The sequence below is a fragment of the Eretmochelys imbricata genome, chromosome 4, assembly GCF_965152235.1.
Source record: "Eretmochelys imbricata isolate rEreImb1 chromosome 4, rEreImb1.hap1, whole genome shotgun sequence".
Lineage (NCBI taxonomy): Eukaryota > Metazoa > Chordata > Testudines > Cheloniidae > Eretmochelys > Eretmochelys imbricata.
This window is the reverse complement of record NC_135575.1, coordinates 56,659,840-56,686,234: the sequence shown is the minus strand read 5'-3', so window position 1 is coordinate 56,686,234 and position 26,395 is coordinate 56,659,840. Positions and strand designations below refer to the sequence as shown.

The 26,395-nt window shown below is 39.1% G+C and overlaps 1 protein-coding gene across 4 annotated transcripts in view; it reads right to left on the bottom strand.

Moving 5' to 3' along the window:
* The window catches only part of GAB1 (GRB2 associated binding protein 1), a 143,708-nt gene that overhangs the window by 52,484 nt on the left and 64,829 nt on the right, over positions 1 to 26,395 (bottom strand). For all 4 annotated transcript variants that reach the window (XM_077815298.1, XM_077815299.1, XM_077815297.1 and 1 more), the window contains exon 2: positions 505 to 799. In XM_077815298.1, the coding sequence (XP_077671424.1) occupies positions 505 to 799 (295 nt within the window). The remainder of the gene's footprint in view (positions 1 to 504; positions 800 to 26,395) is intronic.

Here is a 26,395-nt window from a genome sequence, read left to right as displayed (position 1 = left end):
AAATGTTGGAGCAGTCCATTTAAGCATTTCTGAAACAAAACACTTCAACTTTTCATTTCAGAATTTCCCTCCATGTTATTTTTTAAACCACTGAAAAAAACCCCTCAAACTCAAAATGAAGTGTTTTCAGTTTTTCTAGAGGCAACAAGGGCAGAGCTGGGCTGCAGGCGGAGCAGAGCTGTGGTCAGAGTGGGGCTGGGCAGGCGCTCCCTCCCTGCCTCCCCTGGGGGCTGGCCCGGGCCCCGCCGCATGCCCCCTAGAACGTTCCTCCATGCCCCCTGGGGACCACTGCACTAGGTATTAAAAATAAACAAACAAACCCTACAGATCTCATTGTCCCATTTATTTCATTTAAATAGTAAAAGAGCTACATATCTGAGGCATATATCTGCATATAATGCATTTTCTCTTTTTGCTATAAAGATAGCCATTGATCTTTAAATACTCCTTTGTAAGGTGACATAACAGTGTTTCTCAGGAAAAAGAAAAAAATGCTAAATGTACCTTCTTCTGTAGGGTTGAACCCACAGATGTCGCAAATACAGCGAACCCACTTATTCATCTCCTCCTCACTATCTGCCACCAAGTAGAAAACTCTGTCGATAGTGTTGATATCAAAAATATAACTGTTTTCGAACTCTTTTTTGTTAAATGTCAATCCGGCATCCACTTGTTGACACAAGTTTAAGTCAATAATACGAATAGGTTTTTTGGCATGGTCATTTTTGTAGTACTCCAACACATCCGGATCTCCTGTTAGACGGCCACTGCGAAGCACAAACCACCTCCTCTTCCATGCCTAAGAAGTAGGGGGGAAAAGGGAAACGTTAATATGAGTGATATTATTTTAAAGACAATTATGCCTATTTATCAGTGACTTCCACTACTGGAACTGCATTGTAAAAAAAGGTTGAGTACAATGCAATAAATATTTCAAATTGTTTCCAAAAGATTGCATACAAAAAAACTAAACTGAGGAGAATCAGGTTACAAACTGGTGGCAGTGAACTTTTTAAAAAGGGATTTCCTTTTATATTTAAGATTTTGCTCAAGAGAATAAGTTTCAAAAGTAAGATGATACTTGCCAAATGGGAAAGGATGAATCCAATTAAGGAAAAGAAAAAAAAAAACTTCCAAAGAAAGTGAATACAGCCACAGGAAGGAAAAAAAACAACACATATTTATAGGTACTTAAAAGTGTCCTCTTCATTTCATGCTGTTTTATCATCAATAGTCACTTGTTTCATAGCACATATAATACTCATTTATACATGCATGTTTCTCTGACTCTTCTTAATAAAGTAGGTTAATCAAGTGGTAGTATTTTAAGACAGCTACTCTTGTAGAAAGAGAGCTACTTTATTAGCTGGCAACACTTTACATGAAATAGTTTCACTTAGTTACAAAACTATAAGGCAGCACTGTAAGTTACTGGTTTTCTCCTTTAAACTTAAAAAAAAACATTTAATTATGTTCATGAATATATGTATTTTCTGAGTCCAGGCATTGCGACTCCTACACCAACCCCACTGCTGCAAACTTAGGAGACGTGCCCAGGGAAGGGGGCATGGCCTAGATACTCTATGCCCCACTGATCCTTAACTACTTTATCAGTGCCTTGGGGCCACTGACATCCAGCGTACTTTAGAACAGTGTTTCCCAAATGGTGGGTCCTGATCCACCAGTGGGTTGCAGGAAGAGTCTAGGTGGGTTGATTATCCCCCATGTCACTCTCCACGAGCCCCAGAAGCACTCCTCCTATCAGGGCTACAGGGGGAGTGGGGGAAAGGGGTTGTTTGCCCCAGGCCACCCATTTGAGAGTGCCGCCAACCAAGTGACATTGCAACCTTGCACATGGGGTCACAGCACCGCCCAGGTTTGCCTGGCCACTCCTCCATCATGATAGGGAGTAGGCTGGGCCAAACTTAAGTAGTCCTGCAACCCCATCCACCAGGTCACAATGCCCAGAGCAGGGAGCCAGGCCCAGCCTTGCAGGACAGAAGCTGCCGCAGCACGGTCAGTGCAGGGCAGACCTAATCTTGAACACCCCCACCACTGAGGTCTCCCCAGCCAGCTGGGGCTGCAGAAGCGAGCAGGACTGGGAGAGTGAGAGCATAAGGACTAGGCGGAGTTGAGCAACAGGTTTGGGAGCTGGGCCAGGGATGCTCTCCTCATCTTGATGCAGGTGAAGAATCGGACTGTGAGGCCCCCTTGCTGGGAGGGGGATCTGTACTGTTTGGTGTCTGTTTCAATTAGGCTCCCCAGACATAAGGATTTTTGAGAGGCCAGTTCTCTCACAGGACAGAGACTGGTCACTGGAGGGCTGTTTTGTGTTTTCCTTTGCTGTAGCCTGTCTTCCACTCCCACTTAAAGGAGAGACCTCCTCAAATTACAGGGGGTTAGCAGAAGCCCTGTCAGAGCTCTCTATCCACAAGAGGGGACAGGACTGGGAGAGGAGAGGTGCTAGCAGTGCAGAAAGCATGCAAGTTTATGTTTTTCTTTTTTCTTTGGTGTTTGAATTTTTAAAAAGTTAAAAAATAGTGAACAGTAGTTTATATTTTACACACACAAAATTATTATTATGCAATGGAGTCTCCCCAAAAAGACAAAAGGCAGTTGGTGGGTCACCTTAGTAAAAAGTCTGGGAACCACAGATTTAGAGCAACCCTCAGAACATGCTAATTCATGCCCAGGAACCACACTTTGCACACAATTGGTTCAGGATTGCAGAATGCCTAAATTACCTTTGCACTCTCCTCCTAACCCCCATTCAGCTCCTTAGCTGTAACTAGGGATTTGGGTCACTATATCTAAGGGAGAGGAAGTCGCCACAAATGTGATCTAGTCCTGCTTTACTTAAGGTTCAACAGACATGGCATAAGAACCTAAACAGATAGTTCTTACTCCCAAAAGAAGACCCATTGCCTTTACACTGAGTTAAGGTTGCAGGATCAGGCCCACAGCCATGAAAGGAATAAACTCTTTATCTCCACCACTGTTTTTCCTACTTACTAGTCAAAGTGTGAGCTCAAAGAAAGTGAATGGGATGGCTCTAGCAAACTCTCCTCCATACCGAAAACTCTTACCCCTTGCCAAAATGATTTGTTTTAAAGTTTGTATTTAGGTTGTTTTAACAAGTATATAAATCCATCACATAAAAAAATCCATTCATATTTTCTACAGAGTACACAGTGACAGGAAGACAGACTACCATACAAACAAGAGGTCGAATGGAAGCGTTGAGACTTGTAGTGTCCTTTACATATCCACATGCATCTGTTAACCTCTGGGATCAAAACTTTCTCAGACTGGACTTAAGGAACCAGCTGTGGAGCAGAAAACAACTCACGCTGGGTCCTGAGAAGTGTAAATGTAGCTTATTACCTCAGACAAAGTGGAGGGGAAACATACTGGGGTCTGGGAATCAAAACTGTGCTACCATCTTAACCGGCTCTGGCTTTTAGCATAGTCAGCTTTTCAGTGGGTGCTCACAAACAACTCATTGTCAAGTGTGGATGCCCTTTTTTGGTATCAAGCTGAAGCTACTATGGAAAGATAATACAGAAAATAGGGGAGGGGGAAAATGCCAGACATTTAAACTGGAACTTGTGGCATATTCAGTAGCCACCATGTACTAAAAACCATCTGAGTTTGAAAAAAAGACTTTTATGCTTGCTATTCTATACAAATAATCATACCTTTTGTGTTCATTATCATATATACATATTCAGCCTTAAAATGCAGAATTATACAATTCAAGTAAGTTCTCAAGTCACCTTTCTCACTACGTTAGCAAGCTGGTGTGTGGGATAAACAACAAAATACAAGAATTAAAACTGACAGAAAAAAACAAATGAAACACCTTAAGCAGAGGCCACATATTAAAATGTGTAAAATTCCAGAATTGATCTGCATTGTGCTATACTGTTCTGAAAATCTGACAAATTTTGTGCTGTTTTCTGCATCTCTATCAAGCCAAAAAAACCAACAGCTTAGATACTAGCGTAGCAGGAGCCTTAGATATTTGCCACACAGAAAGCCCCCCAGGTTGATAATTAATTGAGAATTAGTTCTGAAAAACATACTGCAAACTGCAGCTATTTCAGAAAATGGAATTATCCACTATGTCTTCATTTCTTCAGATAAGGTTTTTAAAAAGCAATCTCTAAAAACCCCAACATACTTGCCTACAGATTTATGCAACACAAATTAGCTTGGTACAAATGAACTTTGCCTAGCTTGGGAGTTTCTGTCTAATTCTGTGTTAAGGGGTGAAACTTGTTCATATTATCACTAATAAAAGCCCTATTCAACATTAAAGAGTTAAATATGACTTTTACTCCAATTTCATAAATTAATCATCTAAAAAGAACTTGTTTTCAGCTCTTAATGCTACAAAATACCAACTATTAAGTACTTAAAACACTGAGTTTAGCCTACCACCTGCTACTATTTTTTGATGAATTTTTGCATAGTGAATATGTGAATGTTTATTTCAGTCACATAATGAGTCACTCACTGAAACTGGCACAGATTAAACTCAAAAACAAAAGCAATTCCATAAACTACACATTAATAAGGCAGATACAAAGGTTCTCTGGGTTACAGTACAAAGCACAATTTAGCAGTAGAATAAAGCCTGAAGCTGGACAAGAGAACTGACATCAGAACCCTTGCTAATCATAGTACAGAAGCGTCTCTATGTTTTGTCAAAGTGCAGAATGAGCCCACATAAATCACTCTTTGTTATCTGAAAATATCTAGGATTCTTAAAGCTTGTTCTATTTTTAACGTTTCAGTCTTTGTCGCCCTAGTGAAAGCTGTATACTGCCTCACTGAGCCAACAAGAATACTGACTATAACTAATGAGGAGAGCTTCTTCAATAACTGCTTTCCCAAACTAAGTCTCTGAAAGGGGCTGTGGGGAGGTGAGAGAGAAAATAACTATTTATGTAAATGTATCCTTCTTTATTATTTTTTTTCCCTTTGGGTATTTTTGTTGGAGGAATGTTTATGGTATTTTACAGCTGTACAATCTGTAACATGCATTGTATCCTACAAAACCGCTACAAACATAAAATTGGGTTATGCCACAATGATGTTACAGAAAGAAACAAGCTTTGTCTCTTCAATTATTTAATTAACAACACGTTCTAAACAATGTGACTTTGCTTGCATTGATAAAGGTGATTCAGATGCAGCTGAACTTCTATTGGAAAACAGATGAGAAAAATAAGCAACTCTACAGTGTGATTTGTTTTAAAACTCACTTTCCCAAATCCTAACCAATACTGGTATGAGACAGATGTTCGATATTTTAGGGGGGGGGAATGAATATTCCTTCCCTAGGATTATCTAATTTATTTTTAATGCAAAATATGTTTATTTATATTGCATGTCTGGTTCCAACACACTGCCTGCAGATTAAGTATCTATCAAGTATAGATTTTTTTAAAATGTATTAAAATCATAGGAAGTACCTCAAATAACAGGGTGATGTAATTCAGCTGTCTTTCTAAACTTTTAAATATAGTTATTACAAAACAAAATTATGGAGATAAAGTAGGTTTTTAAAAGGAGTCTAAGATGTGACATGTTGCCATGTAGCTGCTAAAGACCTGGGCACACTCAAAGAGTTGTAACCAAAAAATACTGAAGCTGAGTTTTGTTTTTAACCCAATGGAGGAAGAGAAGAAAGCACTATTTTTATTTTATCTGTTGCACATTTTATGTAAACTGAGTACTGCCGGTTTAAAAGCAAGCAATTCAGCCAGGCCACAGCATCAGGAAAAGTGGAAGAACGCATCACTTCGGTCTTGTCTACACGTACGAGGCTGTAGTGGCACAGCTGCCCTGCTGTAGCGCTTCAGTGAAGACGCTGCCTATGCTGATGGGTGGGCTTCTTCCATTGAAGTAGGTACTACACTTCCCCGAGGGGCAATAGCTAGGTTGACAGGAGGGCTTCTCCCATCAACAATCAACACAGCGCTCTCTACACCAGTAGTTAGGTCAGTATAACTGTGTCCGGGGGGGGGGAGGGGGGGGATGATTTTCCACACCCCAAGCGATGTAGTTATAGCAACACAAGTTCGAAGTTTGGACATGCAGCTTCATTTTCCTGATGCATCTCCACGGTCCCTATTTTTTTTAAATGTAATTTTTAAATAAACCATGGCAACAGAGGATAAAACCTCCACAACTATCCAGGTATAAACACCTTAACAGTAATTGTGAAAGGTGGAGTGTCAAGACCTTAAATTATCTCAAAATTGTAATTTTTAGTAATACTGCTGAGAGAGAGTAAACAAATTTATGAAAAACAAGTAAAATAAATGTGAAGTGAGGAAAATATTGGATGCATTACTACTTTCTTTAAAGTACTTAAGACTTGTTTTCCAGGAAGCACCATCTTTTCTAACTGAGCAAAATAAGGAAAAAACAGTCTCAGTGGAAGTTTCCACTCTACTGGCTATCATCCTGATCATCTGTTCCGAATACACACAAGGCTAAATTTCCTGTTTTCAAACTATTGTCACCATTTTCTAGTCTTGTGCTGCTAGTTCTAACTTTAGCTTTGTTAAATAAACAAAAGAAAACACTGACAATAAAGCAGAACAATACTTCCATGCATATTTACTGCAAGCAAAATGTCAGAATGTATATTTAATCATTTGAACTAAAATAAATCAATCAATACTGAACAATTCATTAAAACATCAAAAAAAAAGGCAAAAATTAAAAGAAACTTATCACTATGTAAGGATCTCTCTCCTTTTAACAAGTTTAAAATTAAAAGTTCATCATTTTTACATTCACTTTAATTTTGCACTGCATTCCTTAAGTCCCATCTATGTTAGGAGTCTAACTGTGCTAATAGGCAAGCTGGCCAATACTCAAGATCTCCAGTTCCTGGGCAATTCTGATATTTTGAAGTTTAGTTTAATTCTGATTTGGAAAGAAACCAAATTTTTCCCACAAACCAGAAATTTCACACACACACAAAAAATCATTTTGGAAACACTGGCATATAGTGTTTCTGAAACAAAATATGATCCTCAGAATCCCACAGCTGCTGACTGAAACTAAGAAGAATCATGTCAATTTCACTCAAGAACTTCCAGGACTCCTAACATCTGAGGCTCTAGGCAACTGGCCTGGTACCCCAGGGCTTCCAGACTCTCAGGCCAGTTGGTTTCCAAGGCTGGAAGCCCGAAAGCCCTGAGAAGACCCTGTGCTTCCAGGCTGCTGGATCCACAGCAGGCATCCCCAGACCCAACCAACTCTAGCAAACAGGTCTATAACTGGGTCATCTGATCCACATTACACCATCAGTCACACTCTCCTTCTCAAAAATCGTGGGGTTGCAGAGGACTCTGGCCCTCCTCTAACTATGTACTTACCTGTATACCCCAGACCCCGAATCTCAGCACCTCCTAAACACTAATACTTTTCTCCTCACACACTCCTGTGTGATAGGGAAATATTATCATCCTCATACAAATAGAGCATTGACTCAGAGAGACTAAAAGATTTATCCAAAGTCATGCCAAAAGCTTGTAGCAGAACAAGGAATCTAACCGAAATCTCCTGAATCCCAGGCCAATGCTCTAACCACAAGGCCACCCTTTCTCTTCTTGGTCTATATAATATTTCTGGGCATTCTTGTCCACTTACAACCTTCAAACTACCATGATTTTGCTAATCACTGGCAAGTTTACCTTACCACTCCTGACTTGTCTCCATCTGTTTCAATTCCACATCTTGACCTGCCTATCCAACATTATCTCTTCCTAGAGGTCTTGTCAGTAAGAAATGTAATGTGGTCATAAATGAGCTTTTGGTCTGCCCTCCCTTGACCTCTCCATTATTGCTGAAGACAGCACCATTGTCCCTATCACTCATGTTCATAATCCGGGGGATGGGTGCCTTTTCCTTGCCCTGCCCATCCAGGTGGTTTTCAAATTTTGCTGCTCCTTCCTCCACAACGTTTTCAAAATACAGTCGCTCCTCTCTGCCCACACCACACTAGTTCCAAGTGCTCATCTCCTCCTGTCTTGTCTCCCCCCCACACACACTTCCTATCACACCTATTCAAAATGCAGTTGCTAATACAGTCTTGTCCTTACCACCACTCTGACCACATCACTCCCCTTGAATTCCTCAACTGACTTCCCTTTTCAACACAAGTTTAAGTTTCTTGTCACTAATTTTAGGGCCTTCTCATCTCTGCCCTCCCAACTAATTTACTTGACTCTCTTGTCTCTTATGCCACCTCCTATAACTATTGCTCCACCAGTGATGCCAGCTTTGTCTGCCCATTTGCCATCTTCTCCCACAACTGGCTCTGCATTTACTTCTATGCTTGGAAAGTCCACCTTGAATCAACATTTAATGCTATGAAATTTCCTTCCTTCCAATTCCTCTTTGAGATCCAACTCTGCTGTAATGCCTCTATGCAATCAGTCAACCAATTACAGTCTGGTTGTGAAAAACTAGAAATGGCTGATTTATTTAAATAAATATTTCATACCTTCATAAATCCTGCAGTTGTGGAAGAGCTGCCTAACTGTGTCATCTTATTTTAGTTACATTCATCCCTCTATTTCCTCCTTTTAATATACTCGTTGTGCTGGGCCCCAAATTAACACAGGAAGTTGTTGTGGCTAAGACTTGTCCATTGGTATGTGACTGTACTCTGCATAGGACAGGGGTGTTTTGATGCTGATTGTGACCTTTAAGCACTACTGCAGCACAAAGAACCAGCAACATCATGACTTACTAAGAATACCAAGATCAAATTCTTGAACATGCAACGATTGGGGGAGAGAACAATGCCTGATCACATAAAAATGGTTTAATTAAAAGAATTCAAAGTTTGGGTGTTATAGGGGCACAAGTGTCAGAGTAGCAGCTGTGTTAGTCTGTATTCGCAAACAGAAAAGGAGGACTTGTGGCACCTTAGAGACTAACCAATTTATTTGAGCATAAGCTTTCGTGAGCTACAACTCACTTCAATGCACAGTTAACGTAAAACTCATGGAGGAAATCCTGGCCCCATTTAAGTTTTGCCACAGATTTCATCACACATCTTACTTTTTACTTACTAGCATTACAGTAATCTTAGGCATGGTTTGTAACTGGAAGATTTGAGGGAAAAATCTTGCTATGTTTCCAGTTCATTTACTTGTACATTTACAGCATCTTGTGTGTGTTCAGTTTCGCTACTGGCCTGGATAGTTCATCAATTTCCCCTGTCTGTATGAGGCTTTCACACAACAACAAGGAGAAGCAAGACCTTTAAAATTATATAAAAATGTGCTTGTAAGACCAAAAACATCAGTAGAGGGACTTCAGTCCCTAAAACGGTTTTTACAAATGTTTTAGGAACTGCTTAATATCAACTTGATGGTGCCTTTAAAAAAGTCCTTTTCCAAGGCATAACAGACTATTTCTTTTAGATTAGAACACCTACTGAAACAAAAGCTACAAAATGAATGAGAGCAGTTTAGAGAATCAAGAGTACCCAATATTTAATAATTAATGTATACATTGGTATACTTTAAAATTTTTTAAAAAGCTTCCATGTAATCGCAGCTTATTTGACAATAGTTGGTTGATAAAACAGTACCCATACTAACTTATCAATTCAACCAACAAAACATTTCTGTGGTCAACTAGACTCTCTAAGAATAGTCAAACAAGCCACCAGGATCAAGTGTTTTGCAGAATCAAATAACTACATAGGACCATTTTATTGTTACCCTTTTCTTCCCTTCACCCAGCAACCACTCTAGTAACTGATATTTAGTCTAAAAGCAAAACCTTGTAACAAACATGTTACAGTAACCTATATAGGAGCTCATGATCATATCACTGAAGATCTTGAGAGCAGACAACTCAATCCCTCAAGTATAAAATGTTTGTTTAGGATTATTCAGTACAAGTTTATTTTTACTATAAGGAGAATGCAAGTGCCATACTATTGTCTGAAACAGCAACATAGATAAGTTTCTCAGATAATGACCAGCCATATCAAGACAAATAATGCATTTTAGAACAGCACTATACTAAAATATACATTCTTTTGACTTAACATATCAGAACAAGACTGTATTTGCAGTTTGCGGGATTAACTCTTAGAAAAGTATAAACGGTGTTCTAAACCATCTTATAGTATAAAATTACCAAATGTGCTGAATATTTACTTTCATGTCTAAGAAATAGCTCTTACAAAAATCTTTAACTTGTATACCAAACAAAAATGACATCCTCTCTAGACAAGAAAAATTAACCTAAGAAAAATATAAATCTTTCCTTGGAGAATGTATTTTTTAAAACCTCATTAATTTTCCATATGAATAAATAAAAGCATATCTTATGTCAGTTTTGGGAGCAGTTTACCTCTTTGTGTTTTCAGTAAATCCAAGCAATGTCCTGGCCATTTCTGTAGTTGTGTCTACCCCAAAATAAGCAGAGCTTTCTTTTTGCTGTCAGCTTTCCATCTCACTATACATACACCACCCTATCCTAATAACCTTTGACCAACAGGAAGTAGACACAATGGACTGAAAATAACAGCAATTGTAAGATTTAGAATGATTTAATATATAAGGGGTGGGTTTAAAATATTTAAAAAAACCTCACTTGGTCTCGCTTGGTTTCTAAACAATTTGCAAAAAAGCATGAGATCTATGTAAGATTCTTAACTCCAGGCTATTCTCAATCCCGTAACACATGCTAACTATAGAGTACATATTTTTTCATAGGAGTCTTGATGCCACAGCTCTTCTGCGGATAGGGATTTCTGCACCGGAATAATTTGGGTATATCATCTCTAACTCCACAGATCTGGAGCTAGTCTAACAGTAAAGGGAGTGGAAGTTTCCTACTACACATGTGCAAAGTTACTTTTCAATTTGTATCATTGCTGATAATAGGGTAATTTCTCTGTCTTTCCAAATGAACCTGAAGACTAGTATTCTATGGAAGCTAGAAACCAGGAAAATCCACTCATTTGTGAGTTAGGAATATGGAACATATGATCATGCCAGATCAGATCAGTGATCCACCCTGTTTGATATGCTGTATCTGATCGTGACCCATGCAAGATGCTTCAGAGAAAGGTATACGAAACCTTGTAGTGGACAATTATGGAACAATCTGCCCATAGGAGAGGTTTCTTCCTAATCCCAGGAAGTTAGGGATTGCCTTGTGCCCTGATGCCTGAGGGTCTGTATCCCCTTATACATTTCAAAATCTATTTAATTTATCTGTAAATATCCTCATTAGCCACAGAAATGTCTAATCCTGCTTGGTTTTTTTTTTTAGTATACTAAATTCTTGACCTCAGTATTTAGCGGCTATGAGTTCAAAAGATCAACTAAGTTTTCGAAAAGTATTCCCTTTAATTAGTTTGAAATTTGTGGCCTTTCATTTTCACTGAATGTTTCCCTTTTTAGGTTCATTGATTTCAAGGCCAGAAAGGAATGGTTGTGATCATCTAGTCTGACCTCCTGCATAACAGAGGCCATTGAATTTCGCCAAAATAATTTCTAAAGCATATCTTGTAGAAAAGCATCCAACTTTGATTTAAAACTTGTCAGTGATGGAGAATCCACCATGACCCTTGGTAAGTTGTTCCAATGGGTAATTATGCTCGCTGTTAAAAAAAAAATTTGCCTAGCTTCAAGTTCCAGCCATTCAAGCTCTTTCCTTGTGAGACAGGGTACATTTGAACACTCAGTTTACCTTTTCTATACCAATCATTATTTCGTGCACCTTTATTAAGTCCTCTCTTAGTCATCTCCTCTGTAAAATAAACAATCCTGATCTTTTCACAATCTCTCTTAAAGCCTTTTCAAACCTATATAATTGTCTTCATCACCCATACGAACTGCCATATTGGATCAGGCTGGAGGTCCATCTAGTTCAGTACCCTGTCTTGCACAATATCCAGCCCCAGATGATTCAGAGGAAGATGTATGGACTGATGTATGATACTCTCCCCCTCCCCAATTAGGTCTCTTCCTAATTTCTTGAAGTTAGAGATTGGCTTAAACCCTGAGGCATAAAGATAGGGTGAACACAGCAGAACATGATATCCCAGGTGAGGGCATAACAATTTATATCATATAATAGCTTGTAATAATTTCAGAATCAGAGGAACAGAAAGAAGGGGAAAAAACCACATACAAATCCCCAACACCCTTGTCCTGCACTTAGCATAACTTGGCCAGACCAAAGGATTCTGCCCGTAATTTTTATTTAACCGTGCTCCTTCTTAAAAACAAGTCACTTTGGGGATGAGAACAAGCAGAAATCTCAGCCCAAAATGTGAATTTGAGAAGGTTATAAGCATGTCAAAACAAAGTAATACTCATACATAACTTTTGAAGTGTTAACTACTATATAAACACACACACATTTTATCGTATATAACGACACCCATATTATTTACATTAGACGTCCCATGTTTTTAGTAGTACTTTATTAAATACTTCACCACACCAGAATCAGAAAATTCAAAAAAGCTTTGGCATCAGGTTTTACAAGCTGAGACTGGATCTAACTTGCTAACATAGTAGTTCAGGAAAGTCTGCAAATGCTAAAAATAACTGCACAAACGAGATACTAACATGATTTACTTCAATACAGAATCTATAGTAACTTTTAAATAGAGAAAACTCTTCCATTGTGCCTGGGAACACCAGTAGAAACCACTGGTCCTTCGTCTACCACTAACGTGCCTTTTTATGTCAAATTTTAGCTGTCTTTTGAAGTATAATTATTAATTGATCATGGAGTAGGAGAATGATTTTGAGATCTTCTTCAACCGCATAACCTAAAACCACACTGTCTGCTACTTTCAATCTCCCTTCCCCTGCCCCCACTTTGAAACAGAACCTGATGCCATAACACCAAGGAATAACAGAAAAAGGATATCCTGCCTAGATATTCCATTATACAGATCAAATCATCAATCCAGAGGGTTCTTTGCTTACACATGGGATATAAGAAGATGCTTCCAACTGATAAACCCTGAAAAGGAAACAAGGTTGGCTCCACAACTATTTTTAAGTAGTTAGCACTCACACAATAGTCCAATATTAACGGCCAATTTACTGGGTCTGCAAAGTCATTATGCTGAAATAATGAAAGTCAGAGTTTTTTCAAGAACTCTGAAAAATGAGAAGGCAAAGAGTAAATGTGTATCTTCCCAGAATCACTTTACCTGACCTGTATGTTTTAAAAAGAAAAGGAGGATTTGTGGCACCTTAGAGACTAACAAATTTATTTGAGCATAAGCTTTCGTAAGCTACAGCTCACTTCCAATGAATGCATCCGATGAAGTGAGCTGTAGCTCACGAAAGCTTATGCTCAAATAAATCTGTTAGTCTCTAAGGTGCCACAAGCCCTCCTTTTCTTTTTGCGAATACAGACTAACATGGCTGCTACTCTGAAACCTGTATGTTTTAAAAGAGATCCAGAACAGACGATGCTCTTGCCTTGCATACATAACCCAAACAAACAAAAGTCATGTTTCATGTCATATTCTGTACAGTAAATTACTTCCCCAGAAAAACTAAAAGTTACTTTAAAACTGTTTTATTAACAAATATAATGGCTTTATTGTGTGCGCCAAGTAACACAAAATGAGTTGCATATCTTCACACATGTACGTCACAAAATAGGAGTTTGCTTTTTTAGCCCTTCCTTGTTGAAGGATACCAACCATGTTATAGGAGTACCATGTCATTTACATCACTAAAATTCTTAACAAAATCACTCTTCAGAGGGTCCTATTAGTTAAAAGTATCCTGCCCCCGCCCCTCCGACCCTAGCACTTTGCCAAGATTTCCTTTGACACCACCAGAGGAATACTTTATGCATCTTGATACTTCACTAACGCCAACATCTGGGATATCATGGATTATGGCAAACAAAACTAGTAATTTAAATTATTATAGATTATTTCAATATTAAATTCATAACAGAAACATCACTTTCAGTGCCAGACATTTCTTCTAGATAAATGACTGGTTCAGGTAAATGCCCTTCCAACCTATCACTGTACCACAAGAAATGCCTAGAGTCTTAGGCAAAGTATTGACCTGAATCCTGGGGATAGGCTGAGGAGAGCCTACCCCAAATTACGGATTATACGGTAGGAGCCCTATAAACCCTGCACTGGAATCAATTAAATGCCTAGCACAGGAGAATGTGGGTCATGGATGGGAAAGTTTAATAAAATTTGAGGCCTGCCACTTTCAAATCCATGTATGTATCTGTCCTCATTTCACTGCTGTGTACACATCAGCACTGGTGCACAAACTGAGAAGAATTTTAAATACACTGGTCTCGAGAAAAAACTGTTTACATTCTGTCCCACACAACCTAACACATTCCAATTTTTACAATGTTACCAACCACTGCTGCTTTAGGAACACTGCAGAGACTGAGCAGTTTACTCATTACGAGGATCATTACTGAAGAAATGGTAAGACAGAAAACAATCCTGTCACCCTCCCTAACACTAGAAATCACTGTTGTATAAAAGGTCGCATCTCTGCCATCGCCAACATAGCAAACATAGAACAACAATAATAAAAAAGACCCAATGTTGCATTGTTGTGTGGTTGCAGTCTAATCTTTGCTCTTCTTGATAGTCTTGGCAGGGAAGCAAAGGACTGAATGGGCACAGAGACAAAGGGCTTGTCTTCACTACCGGGGTACGTCCACCTAAGTTACGCTACTCTAGCTATGTAGCTTAGGTCGACTTGCAGGGCAGTGAAGACAGTAAGGTACCGACAAGAGACACTCTCCGGTCAATTTCCCTTACTCTTCTCGGAGAGTGGAGTACCGGAGTCAACTGGAGAGCGTTCAGCCGTCAATTTAGCAGGCCTTCACTAGACCTGCTAAATTGAGACTTGCTGCATCAATTGCAGCAGTGTGGATCTCCCCAGTAGTGAAGAGCAGCCCAAAGAACCTCTCGCTCCTAGAGGTATATCAGCATGAAAGTGTGGGGAAAACTCACTGTTACTGCCTGGTCAGACACCTCTGCTGGGCAGTATTAGAGGACTTGAGCCTTAAAATTCCAATTTGACTAAAATGGAATTCTACCAGCATAAAACTAGACCAAAGTAGCAAAGATTTAAGCCAAAAAGGTTTTGAAGAATAAAAGTAAAAGTCAATTCAAGAAAACCAACATTTATCATCACCTCATCTAGTTGCAAAAAGTGCATAAGTTACCAGTATTTTTCCTAAGTTATAAAAATTAAATACAAAAACCCATAGCATATTAACAAAACATTAATACCTTGATCCTGTAAGCATTGAAGACAGTGGGACTACTCACCCTCGTTTCAGATGTTGTCTAAAACAGGTCATCTTGAAGGAAAATGGTGTTGATGATTTCAGACAGACCAAATAAAATGTCTTACAACCCTCACAGCTCTGTTTGTTTGGGTCATTTAAAAAATTAAAATAAGTACAACAGTAATAGCAAAAAGTGCTCACTCCCAGCTCTTAGCACATTTACAAAACGTATCAAGCAGAAGAGACAATACATCATAAATCAACAGCCTACACTGTGATCAAATGCTGCCATAACACGCAGTGTAATAGTTTACTATATTATACATTTGTTCTAGTGCAGGAACTAAAGGCAATAACATGATTATACTTCACATACTACAAAAATCATAGTTAAGCACTTTCTGCAACATCAATCTGATGATAGTCTGTGACACTGCATGTAAGGGATGCAATAGCTGAAAAATATTTTAAAAGCTGGTATGTGTCACATCATATGATATTTCTAAATTAATCCAAGTCCCTTGAATTGCAAAGTCATTTCCACTATTTAATCAAATACATTCTAATGAACTGGCAAAAGGGATAAGGAGACACAAATGGCTGCTTTTTCTTTAACTCAGAATATTTATATTGCAATTTCCAACCCAAACAAAAACACACTGGTGTTATGATACCATTGTTAGAACATGTTTATACATCTAACCTAACATTTTTGGAACCAGTCCAGAGAGTTCAATAAACATATTACAAACAAAATTAAAAAAAGAAAAACAAACAGTTAAAAGACAAACATTTAGCTTTTTTCTCTCCTATTTGAACACAAAGTAGTTGCAAGAAAAATATTCTTGCAGAAAAACAATTATCCAGTAAAAGCATTTTATGAACATTAAAAGTAAGTAAATTCGCTTCTTAGTTGTATCACAAAAATGCAGTTTGCAAAGTTTTAAAAAATCAAATACTTCACTCATATATAGCAAAGTAAATTCTCAACACTTCACAAATTAAAGGTAGATAAGCAAAATAATGTAATTAATGCATTTTTAAATTATTGCAAAGAGAAAACCAAAAAGTGCAGGATTACCTTTTCTTTAAATGCAAACAAAATCTGTGTTCAAAGTACAAACAACCTTTCAGCAAGACATATCTTTATATATGGAATTACCTTTCATCTTCATAGATTTAAGAGTAGAGACCGAAAGTTACATCAATCATCCAAAATGACCTATTTTTTCTGTCCCATTAATATCTCATATCCAATTTGGCCTTCTCCAGTGGTGGTGACAGTTCACCCACTTCTACCATTCTCTTACTTCACTCTCTAGGTGCTCATAATGTTAAGAGCTCTCCACTCCACCCAAATATTTCTCTATACACCAAAGATGATGCAATTTACAAAACCTTCTCTCTCACTTTAGGCAACAAGAGGTTAAGAGTTCAGAGTTTGGCCAGTTAATTGTACTAGTTTAGCACAGCACCAGGAACCCGAGTTTACATGCCCTAGAAAAGGGATAAAAAAAAAATTTGTGCCTATAGCAATTACAGACTAGAGATTTTTCAGACAGCATATGATGTGTGATGTCACAAAAAAAAGTCTGTTCCTCAGACAAAAGACAAAATCTTTAATGAATTAATGAGTTGTAACCTAGAGAGATTTCAGAGTAGCAGCCATGTTAGTCTGTATCCGCAAAAAGAACAGGAGTACTCTTTAGTCCATTTGGTATGATGTCCATCTGTTTGCATTTGGAAAGGAAGATGATGTCTGTCTGTATCTGTACGAGTTTTTTCATGAAGTTGATGAATTTCCATTCCATACGGCTAAATTCACTGCCTTGCACAATGACGGGTTTCAGAGTAGCAGCCGTGTTAATACTGTTTTTGCGGATACAAACTAACATGGCTGCTACTCTGAAACCTGTCATTGTGCAATTTAGCCGTATGGAATGGAAATCCATCAACTTCATGAAAAAACTCTTACAGATAAAGACAGACATCTTCTTCCTTTCCAAATGCGAACAGATGGACATCATACCAAAAGGACTAAACCTAGAGAGAGTTTACTCTCAATATTTTTATTTCTTCAATTTTATAAAAGTATCTGTAGGTTCGTCTCCAATAAATCAGAGTTTACAGTAAACTAAAATTAGGGTTATGGATTATGTGTGGTTTAAACTACTGAGTTTAAAGAGAAATGGAAAGGTAATTTTTAATAGAAGTCAAATCTGAATAGTCAAGTAATGGTTTAAATTTCTGATTTTGAACTATGATTGACAGTCTCGTGACTTTCAATTTGAAAAATAAAAACTTGATTGAAACATTAATGGGAACCTGTGTTACAAATCCATAATTTCATATTGGTATCAAAATCACTTCTACAGAATAGTACAGAATTATGTTTACGACTTTGTAATATATTTAGATTGAATTACAATAAACGAATTACTTGATTAATGTAGGATGTTACAGTTTCTTTAATTTGATTAGTTGGACTCTGTAAACACTAAAATAGCAATCTGTTTTATTTTCTGTAATTTCTTATATAATTTTAAATTGTATTTTGATTAATAAAACTTATATGTCTAAGAATTCCCAAGTCTGTACCTTAGCTTAAGCAAACAAAAATACAATATATTTGTCAGAAACATGGTATGGGACAGTGGCTAATTACATTTGCCTAACTATTGTGTGTACAATATTGTATCCTCCTAATGCTTTCTTAGCCATCTTACCTAGACATCCACATTTTTTCTCAAAAGCTCCCAGCTGCTAGCATGGACAATGGTCTCAATGGCTTAATAAGCAAATCAAGATGACAGAAGGTCTCTATTTTGTTCCAGTACTTTTCCTGATATTGCAATCAACTAAGATCATAACAACACTGCTCTGTTGTGTCAGAAAACTACGCTGACTCTGGGTGCATGGTATTTTCTACTAGTCAGTAGGCTGATGGGACCCATACTAAAGTTGAAGTTCCTCCCCTCACCTGAACTTGCTTGCAAGCTTTATCATTAGATACAACTTCTCCTACGGAGAAGACTGGAAATTGTGGTTAAAAAACAATTCTGCTGCTGTTCCCAAATTTCTTGCCAGAAAAGGGAAGTCCTGGCTCACAAAAGAGCCATGATGGTAATTCTGATGAGGGAAGAAGATCAGTACACAGTGCTATATAACCACCTTATGCCCCCGTTCCATTTGTGCGACAAAAGTTTGGATGTTCTGGCACGTTCCTGTGGGCGAATGGGAAAAAATGTACAAACTTAAAGACACCTGTCCCAAGTTCTGCACTCCCTCCCAAATGCAAAATTCCTCTTCTGAGTGCAGCAGCAGGCATCATTGGATGATGATTAAGAAGAACCACTCAACCACTGTAACTGTCAATAAGAGTTACCGACAGAGGCCAACAAGGAGGAAGGACAAACCAGCGGGGCGGGGGGGGAGGGGAAAGAGGGGGGAAGGGATCACCATAAAGCATGCCTCACCTGTAGTGCCCTCTGCTGAATTAGTATGGAGCTCCCTGTACTCCCTACCTCAGTTTCACTTCTCAGGAAGACATTAAATGCCACTTCAGGCACTCTTGACATTTGATTCAAGAATATCATTCTTAGGGCTTCTTTATTACAAAACCTCTTACAAAAAAAGACCAGAACAAAAAATCTCAAACAAACAAAAAGGTACTTCTAGCTTTCAGGGTTCCTCTGATGCCTGCCCTTTAAGCTCTGTTCCCAGTCCCCTGAAAGTTCTCTCTCAGTCTTACGTTTCTCCTCATGTCAGGAGCCCCAGACCTTCTCCTGGAGATGGGTAATTCACACAATTATTATCCCCAAGCCCTCCTCCTGGAGAGCAGCTTTCTCCTGCTGGTGTCTGCTCCTTGCTAACTCAGGACCCTGCAGGAGCCTTCTTACTCTTTTCCATGTTTGTAGGCATCTGCCCTGCTATGAAGCAGGAAGCAGCAGTTATGCTGGCCCTTTCTCCAAGCTTTTTCCTTATTGGATAGGTCCCACCCACTCTGCACAGCTCCAGGTCCCAGGCCCTTAAAGATACTGTAGTACCAGGATTCACTCTAAATGCTACTTCTTCATGAGGACCCCCTTTCTCTCTCCCCATATATCCTCAGGCTTTGTGTATCAGACCACCCTAAACTCTTGAAGGGCCATGATATGTGATGGGGAGGAATGACCAGTAGGAAGTACTGCCCTTCAGGGACAGAATACCCTGTCACAGACAAAAGTAAAGAGAAACTCATTTCCAATGAAAAGGAATCTCTTGCAAGAAGCTCTCCCACAGACAGCAGAAAAGAATATATCTGTTCTGCTTTGTGAAGGCAGACACACTGGGAATAGGAATGTTGGGTCAGCAAACACACCCTCAAAGTGAGCTTCCTGTATCAATAAACAGATTAAAAAAAACTGGCTCTGTCCCAATGGATTGGATAGAAATACCCATGAGTTATGACTTCAGCCTAGACCAACGGATCCATAGCAGGGAAATTAAGATGGTCACTCAAGGAACTGCATTCTCTACATTGCAACAGATATTCCATCTGGCTTGGGAGCCTCATGATTTTCAGCAATGTCATGACATAGCAAACTTCCTTGTGAGTCAAAAGTATCTCGAGATAGGTACTCTGCGTCAGCTATTTCACATGCTCAATAACTAGAATGGTAGATTGAACGTTTAAGATGACCAGCAAAATGTTCACATACCTACACATAATGGATACTTTACTGCGAAGTAATTAATTTCTGTCCACTGTATGCAACTATGCAGTTAAACACTGATTGACCAAAAGGACAGTATTTAGAGTTTTATACGATTTGTGTAATTTGTTTATGTATAGAATTCTGTAGAACTCTGGGAGCTGCGGGGGCCGTGCCTGCGGATGGTCAATATAAACAAAATGTCTTGCGGCCCGCCAGTGGATTACCCTGATGGGCTGCGTGCCAAAGGTTGCTGACCCCTGATTTAGCCACTCTTGTTTTGATGTTTCTTGAAGGCAAGTGCTACTGATTATACCCATATATGAAATGTAGTCTATATGTCCTTAACATCCATTTGCATATGATTCATTATTTGGATTTTTGGTAGAATACATGTAAGAATAATAAAAAATATTCACGTTAGGGTCTCTGTTCTTTTATCATCTTGACAAATTGGCTCAATGATTGTTTTTTAATGTTTGACTTTGTTCTAAATTATCTTTATACAAACAGGTTTCAGAGTAACAGCCGTGTTAGTCTCTATTCGCAAAAAGAAAAGGAGTACTTGTGGCACCTTAGAGACTAACCAATTTATCTGAGCATGAGCTTTCGTGAGCTACAGCTCACTTCATCGCATGCATACCGTGGAAACTGCAGCAGACATTATATACACACAGAGACCATGAAACAATACCTCCTCCCACTCCACTGTCCTGCTGGTAATAGCTTATCTAAAGTGATCATCAAGTTGGGCTATTTCCAGGACAAATCCAGGTTTTCTCACCCTCCACCCCCCCACACACAAACTCACTCTCCTGCTGGTAATAGCCCATCCAAAGTGACAACTCTCTTCACAATGTGCATGATAATCAAGGTGGGCCATTTCCTGCACAAATCCAGGTTCTCTCACCCCCTCACCCCCCTCCAAAAACCTCACACACAAACTCACTATCCTACTGGTAATAGCTCATCCAAAGTGACTGAAAGTGACGCCCCCAACTAAAACCCTTCCAACGCATTATTAAGGATCTACAACCTATCCTAAAGGATGACCCAACACTCTCACAAATCTTGGGAGACAGGCCAGTCCTTGCCTACAGACAGCCACCCAACCTGAAGCAAATACTCACCAACAACCACATACCACACAGCATAACCACTAACCCAGGAACTTATCCTTGCAACAAAGCCCGTTGCCAACTGTGCCCACATATCTATTCAGGGGACACCATCACAGGGCCTAATAACATCAGCCACACTATCAGAGGCTCGTTCACCTGCACATCCACCAATGTGATATATGCCATCATGTGCCAGCAATGCCCCTCTGCCATTTACATTGGTCAAACTGGACAGTCTCTACGTAAAAGAATAAATGGACACAAATCAGATGTCAAGAATTATAACATTCATAAACCAGTCGGAGAACACTTCAATCTCTCTGGTCATGCAATCACAGACATGAAGGTCGCTATCTTAAAACAAAAAAACTTCAAATCCAGACTCCAGCGAGAAACTGCTGAATTGGAATTCATTTGCAAATTGGATACTATTAATTTAGGCTTAAATAGAGACTGGGAGTGGCTAAGTCATTATGCAAGGTAGCCTATATCCCCTTGTTTTTTCCTACCCCCGCCCCCCAGACGTTCTGGTTAAACTTGGATTTAAACTTGGAGAGTGGTCAGTTTGGATGGGCTATTGCCAGCAGGAGAGTGAGTTTGTGTGTGTGTGTGTGTGTGTGTGTGTGTGTGTGTGTGTCCCCCCGGGAAAAAAAAGGGGGGGGGTGAGAAAGCCTGGATTTGTGCTGGACATGGCCCACCTTGATTACCATGCACATTGTAGGGAGAGTGGTCACTTTGGATGAGCTATTACCAGCAAGAGAGTGAGTTTGTGTGTGTATGGGGGTGGGGGGGGTGAGAGAACCTGGATTTGTGCTGGAAATGGCCCACCTTGATTATCATGCACATTGTGAAGAGAGTTGTCACTTTGGATGGGCTATTACCAGCAGGAGAGTGAGTTTGTGTGGGGGGAGGGTGGAGGGTGAGAAAACCTGGATTTGTGCTGGAAATAGCCCAACTTGATGATCACTTTAGATAAGCTATTACTAGCAGGACAGTGGGGTGGGAGGAGGTATTGTTTCATGATCTCTGTGTGTATATAATGTCTGCTGCAGTTTCCACGGTATGCATCCGATGAAGTGAGCTGTAGCTCACGAAAGCTCATGCTCAAATAAATTGGTTAGTCTCTAAGGTGCCACAAGTACTCCTTTTCTTTTTATACAAACAAACACTGCTTATGTGATCATCACTTACACAGAAACTGATAGACGCCTTAGAAATACCTTAGACAGTATGTCAATCTCAGAGATTTCATTGCCAGACTACTAGGAAATCTGTTCTGTAGTCTCACTGCTGTTATTCATTACAAGTGCATATGTGCTTACTAACGTTGCATAGCACTTATTGTTAAGCAGCATCTTAACAGACATCAACCAGCTGCTCAAAACATGCAGTATATATTCCAAATATTATCTCTTTTGAATTTTGAAGAGCAAAACCACCACTTACCTCACATCTCTTTCGCTACATGTCTTCTCTGAACAAAAGGATAATTGCTGACAGCTTAAGCAGAGAAAGGCCAACTTGCTGAACGTATTTTGATAAGGTGTACAATGTCAATATTGTAGCATGCAAGCTCTTGCACTACAACAAATTCTTCAGTTTGGCTTATTGCCCTAGCAGGGCTCAAATATTCCAAGTAACAATGTATAAGCCATATTTATTTTTATTTAAACCCTGCATTTTAATGAGCTCCCTTTAGCAACAGTAAACAATGGGTTAAATGGGCTCTCTGTAAGCCATCTTTTCTAGGCACATCTGCATGTGCAGCCAGCTGCACTATCCCAAAACAAGACAGCTGTGTATTGCAGAGTGCTGTCTATTATGAGCTATGTCCCTTAGTCAACATAAAACAGAGCATCAGAGGATCAATTATATCTTAGACCAAGGCTACTGCTGCCAGCGATGATACACCTGTTGCTTCACCCCTTGCTTCAGGAACACAGAATACGCAAAACAAGAATGTGCTCTTTATGGCACTCTTACTACAGAATCATGAAATGGCAGTGGCTAAGCATGGTAAATAGATTTAACACAAACAACTCAGACATCGACTTCAAAGCTAAATTCATTCCATAATTCAGAACCTTACTTTAAAAGAAGATGAAATGGAACATTCTGTATTGGCATCCAGCAGCTGTGACTTTTATCCAAAACAAAACAAAACATCACCATTTCAGTGTCATCCCAAGGAAAATGAAAGCATTCTTAGCACCAATTCCCAACTGCAGTACATCTGAAAGCTGTGCAATCTTGTAGACTCAATGAAGGTTTCAATCATCTAATGAGATGAGGTAATCGTGTGTGGTTTCACAGTGCAGTCTCAATGGCAGCCCATTATACCAGTCCCCTGACATGCTGAAGTATCAATCACAGCACTAATCAGTTTTCTCTACTATCCATCACAGAACGAAACTACTGCAAAACAGAGAACCAAAGCAGGTGAAGATATCATCTTATCTAAAATAAGCTCCCAAGGTAACTCATAAAGTTATAAATTCAGCCACACTAGTGTAGAGATATGTTTATGAAAGACTGTGGAAACGCTCTCTCACAGGGGCAGTGTTGTGAGTATGGGAATTTGGAGGTGTGCCCTAGAGGCAGGGTTTGGGAACACCACATGGCTGTGTGCAGCAGCTCACTATAGAAGCTCTCCAGTTTGTTTTATGAAAGTTGTATTTCTTTCTCATTCACTGGTTTGTTATTTAAATGAACCCCAAGATTGTTACAACTAGCACAAGTACAATTTCTAATGAAGTCATGCCACCAACATGTATGGAATTCATTATGCTACCTGGTACTTTATCAGTGTAATTTGCTAATTAGCATAGAATATTACATTCATAAATTTCAACTAACATTCACAGTTTATAATTATCAGACTTAAAAGTTATTAAACAGTTTTAAAATCTCCATTTACCTCATTTACACATCAAATATAAAATATGTTAGTAAAACAGTGTTAAGATGGCAAGCAAAATCCTTTCTTTTCAAGTCCACAGTTCTGTTGTGTATCTTTTCAGGTACTTATCACCACAGTATGTGACTGTGTTTAAAGACACAACACTCTTATAAAGGTAGGGAAGTACTATCATCATTTTACAGGTGATGAATTGATGGAGAGAGAGATTATGTGACTTGCCCAAGTTAACTGGAAGTCTGCAGCCAAGGAATCTAAATCAGGTCTCCTGTATCCCATTCTATTGCCTTAGCTGCAATATCAACCTCCTATCTTCTCCTGAAGCACTTGAAAATATCACAAACAACCAGAAATTTTGGATGTTTTATTCACTACATTACTTAGTGATTCACAGTCTTCTCAACTGCTTCAAGAAAAAAACAGAAGCCTGAATTCAGGTGTTGAAGTAATTTTTTAAAATGTATTCATCTTTTCTTACTGTACATACAGCTATTCCTGATTTGGGTCTGTGAATGGTTTATTTGATTTGGGTTTTTTTACAAAGCTTTTCAATGCACCTTTGTCTCAGAGTTTTAAGCTGCTTTTCCCTGTAGTGTTTGAACTAATTGAGTTTTCAAGAGGCACAGAGGATGAGGTGGAGAGGGATGGGGTGGTACAGCTAAAGTCTGTAACTTTTACAGAGTACTTGAGACCAAAATAGGTCATTTTATCTAAAATTTGGAAGCCCAAATATGGTGAAAAGTAAAAATAAAAACATACTAAACAGACTTAGGCCTCATGACCCTGCTGCTCAATATCAGCCAAATTTCTCCTGAAAGAATCTCAATCTGTTGCCAAAAAGTTAATTCAAAAAGTGAATGGATAAAGGGGGAAAATAGCATGTTAACCTCATGATGACAAGATCCAAAGATTTTTTTTCCCTCAGCTAACTGCTTTGAAGACAGGTTTCAGAGTAGCAGCCGTGTTAGTCTGTATTCGCAAAAAGAAAAGGAGTACTAGTGGCACCTTAGAGACTAACCAATTTATTTGAGCATAAGCTTTCGTGAGCTACAGCTCACTTCATCGGATGCATTCAGTAGAAAATACAGTTAGGAGATTTATATACACACAGAACATGAAAAAATGGGTGTTATCATACACACTGTAATGAGAGTGATCACTTAAGATAAGCTATTACCAGCAGGAGAGCCGGAGGGGGGACACCTTTTTTAGTGATAATCAAGGTGGGCCATTTCCAGCAGTTGACAAGAACATCTGAGGAACAGCGGAGGGGGAGAGGGGGATATAAACATGGGGAAATAGTTTTAGTTTGTGTAATGACCCATCCACTCCCAGTCTCTATTCAAGCCTAAGTTAACTGTATCCAGTTTGCAAATTAATTCCAATACAGCAGTCTCTCGTTGGAGTCTGTTTTTGAAGTCCTTTTGTTGTAAAATTGCGACCTTTAGGTCTGTAATCGAGTGACCAGAGAGATTGAAGTGTTCTCCGACTGGTTTATGAATGTTATAATTCTTGACATCTGATTTGTGTCCATTTATTCTTTTACATAGAGACTGTCCAGTTTGGCCAATGTACATGGCAGAGGGGCATTGCTGGCACATGATGGCATATATCACATTGGTAGATGTGCAGGTGAACGAGCCTCTGATAGTGTGGCTGATGTGATTAGGCCCTATGATGGTGTCCCCTGAATAGATATGTGGACACAGCTGGCAACGGGCTTTGTTGCAAGGATAGGTTCCTGGGTTAGTGCTTTTGTTGTGTGGTTGCTGGTGAGTATTTGCTTCAGGTTGGGGGGCTGTCTGTAGGCAAGGACTGGCCTGTCTCCCAAGATTTGTGAGAGTGATGGGTCGTCCTTCAGGATAGGTTGTAGATCCTTAATGATGCATTGGAGAGGTTTTAGTTGGGGGCTGAAGGTGATGGCTAGTGAAGACCACTACCTCAGTGGGCACAATGGAAGCCAAGATTGTGACTCTGGACTCTTTCCTTGCTCAGCAATCCTCTCCTTAGAGGACACACACTGACCAAAAGATAATTTTGTGACATTTGACATTCCAGATAAATTACATCATCTTAAAGTACTTACAAGAGTACTTTTGACTTGATATGAAGTTGGCCTGTTGGTCCTTAAAATAAATTAAGAGAACTTATTGGCCTGATTCACCACTCCACTTTTAAGCCAGTGAATTTATAGAATTCAATACAACTAAAGTAGTGGGCAAACACTGATTTGGATCTTTCATAGCACTTTTCATCCATAGCTCTCAATGTACTTTACGAAAGACAGCCAAGCATAACTATCTCCATTTTCAGAGGGGAAAACTCAGGCACAGAAAGACGACTTACCC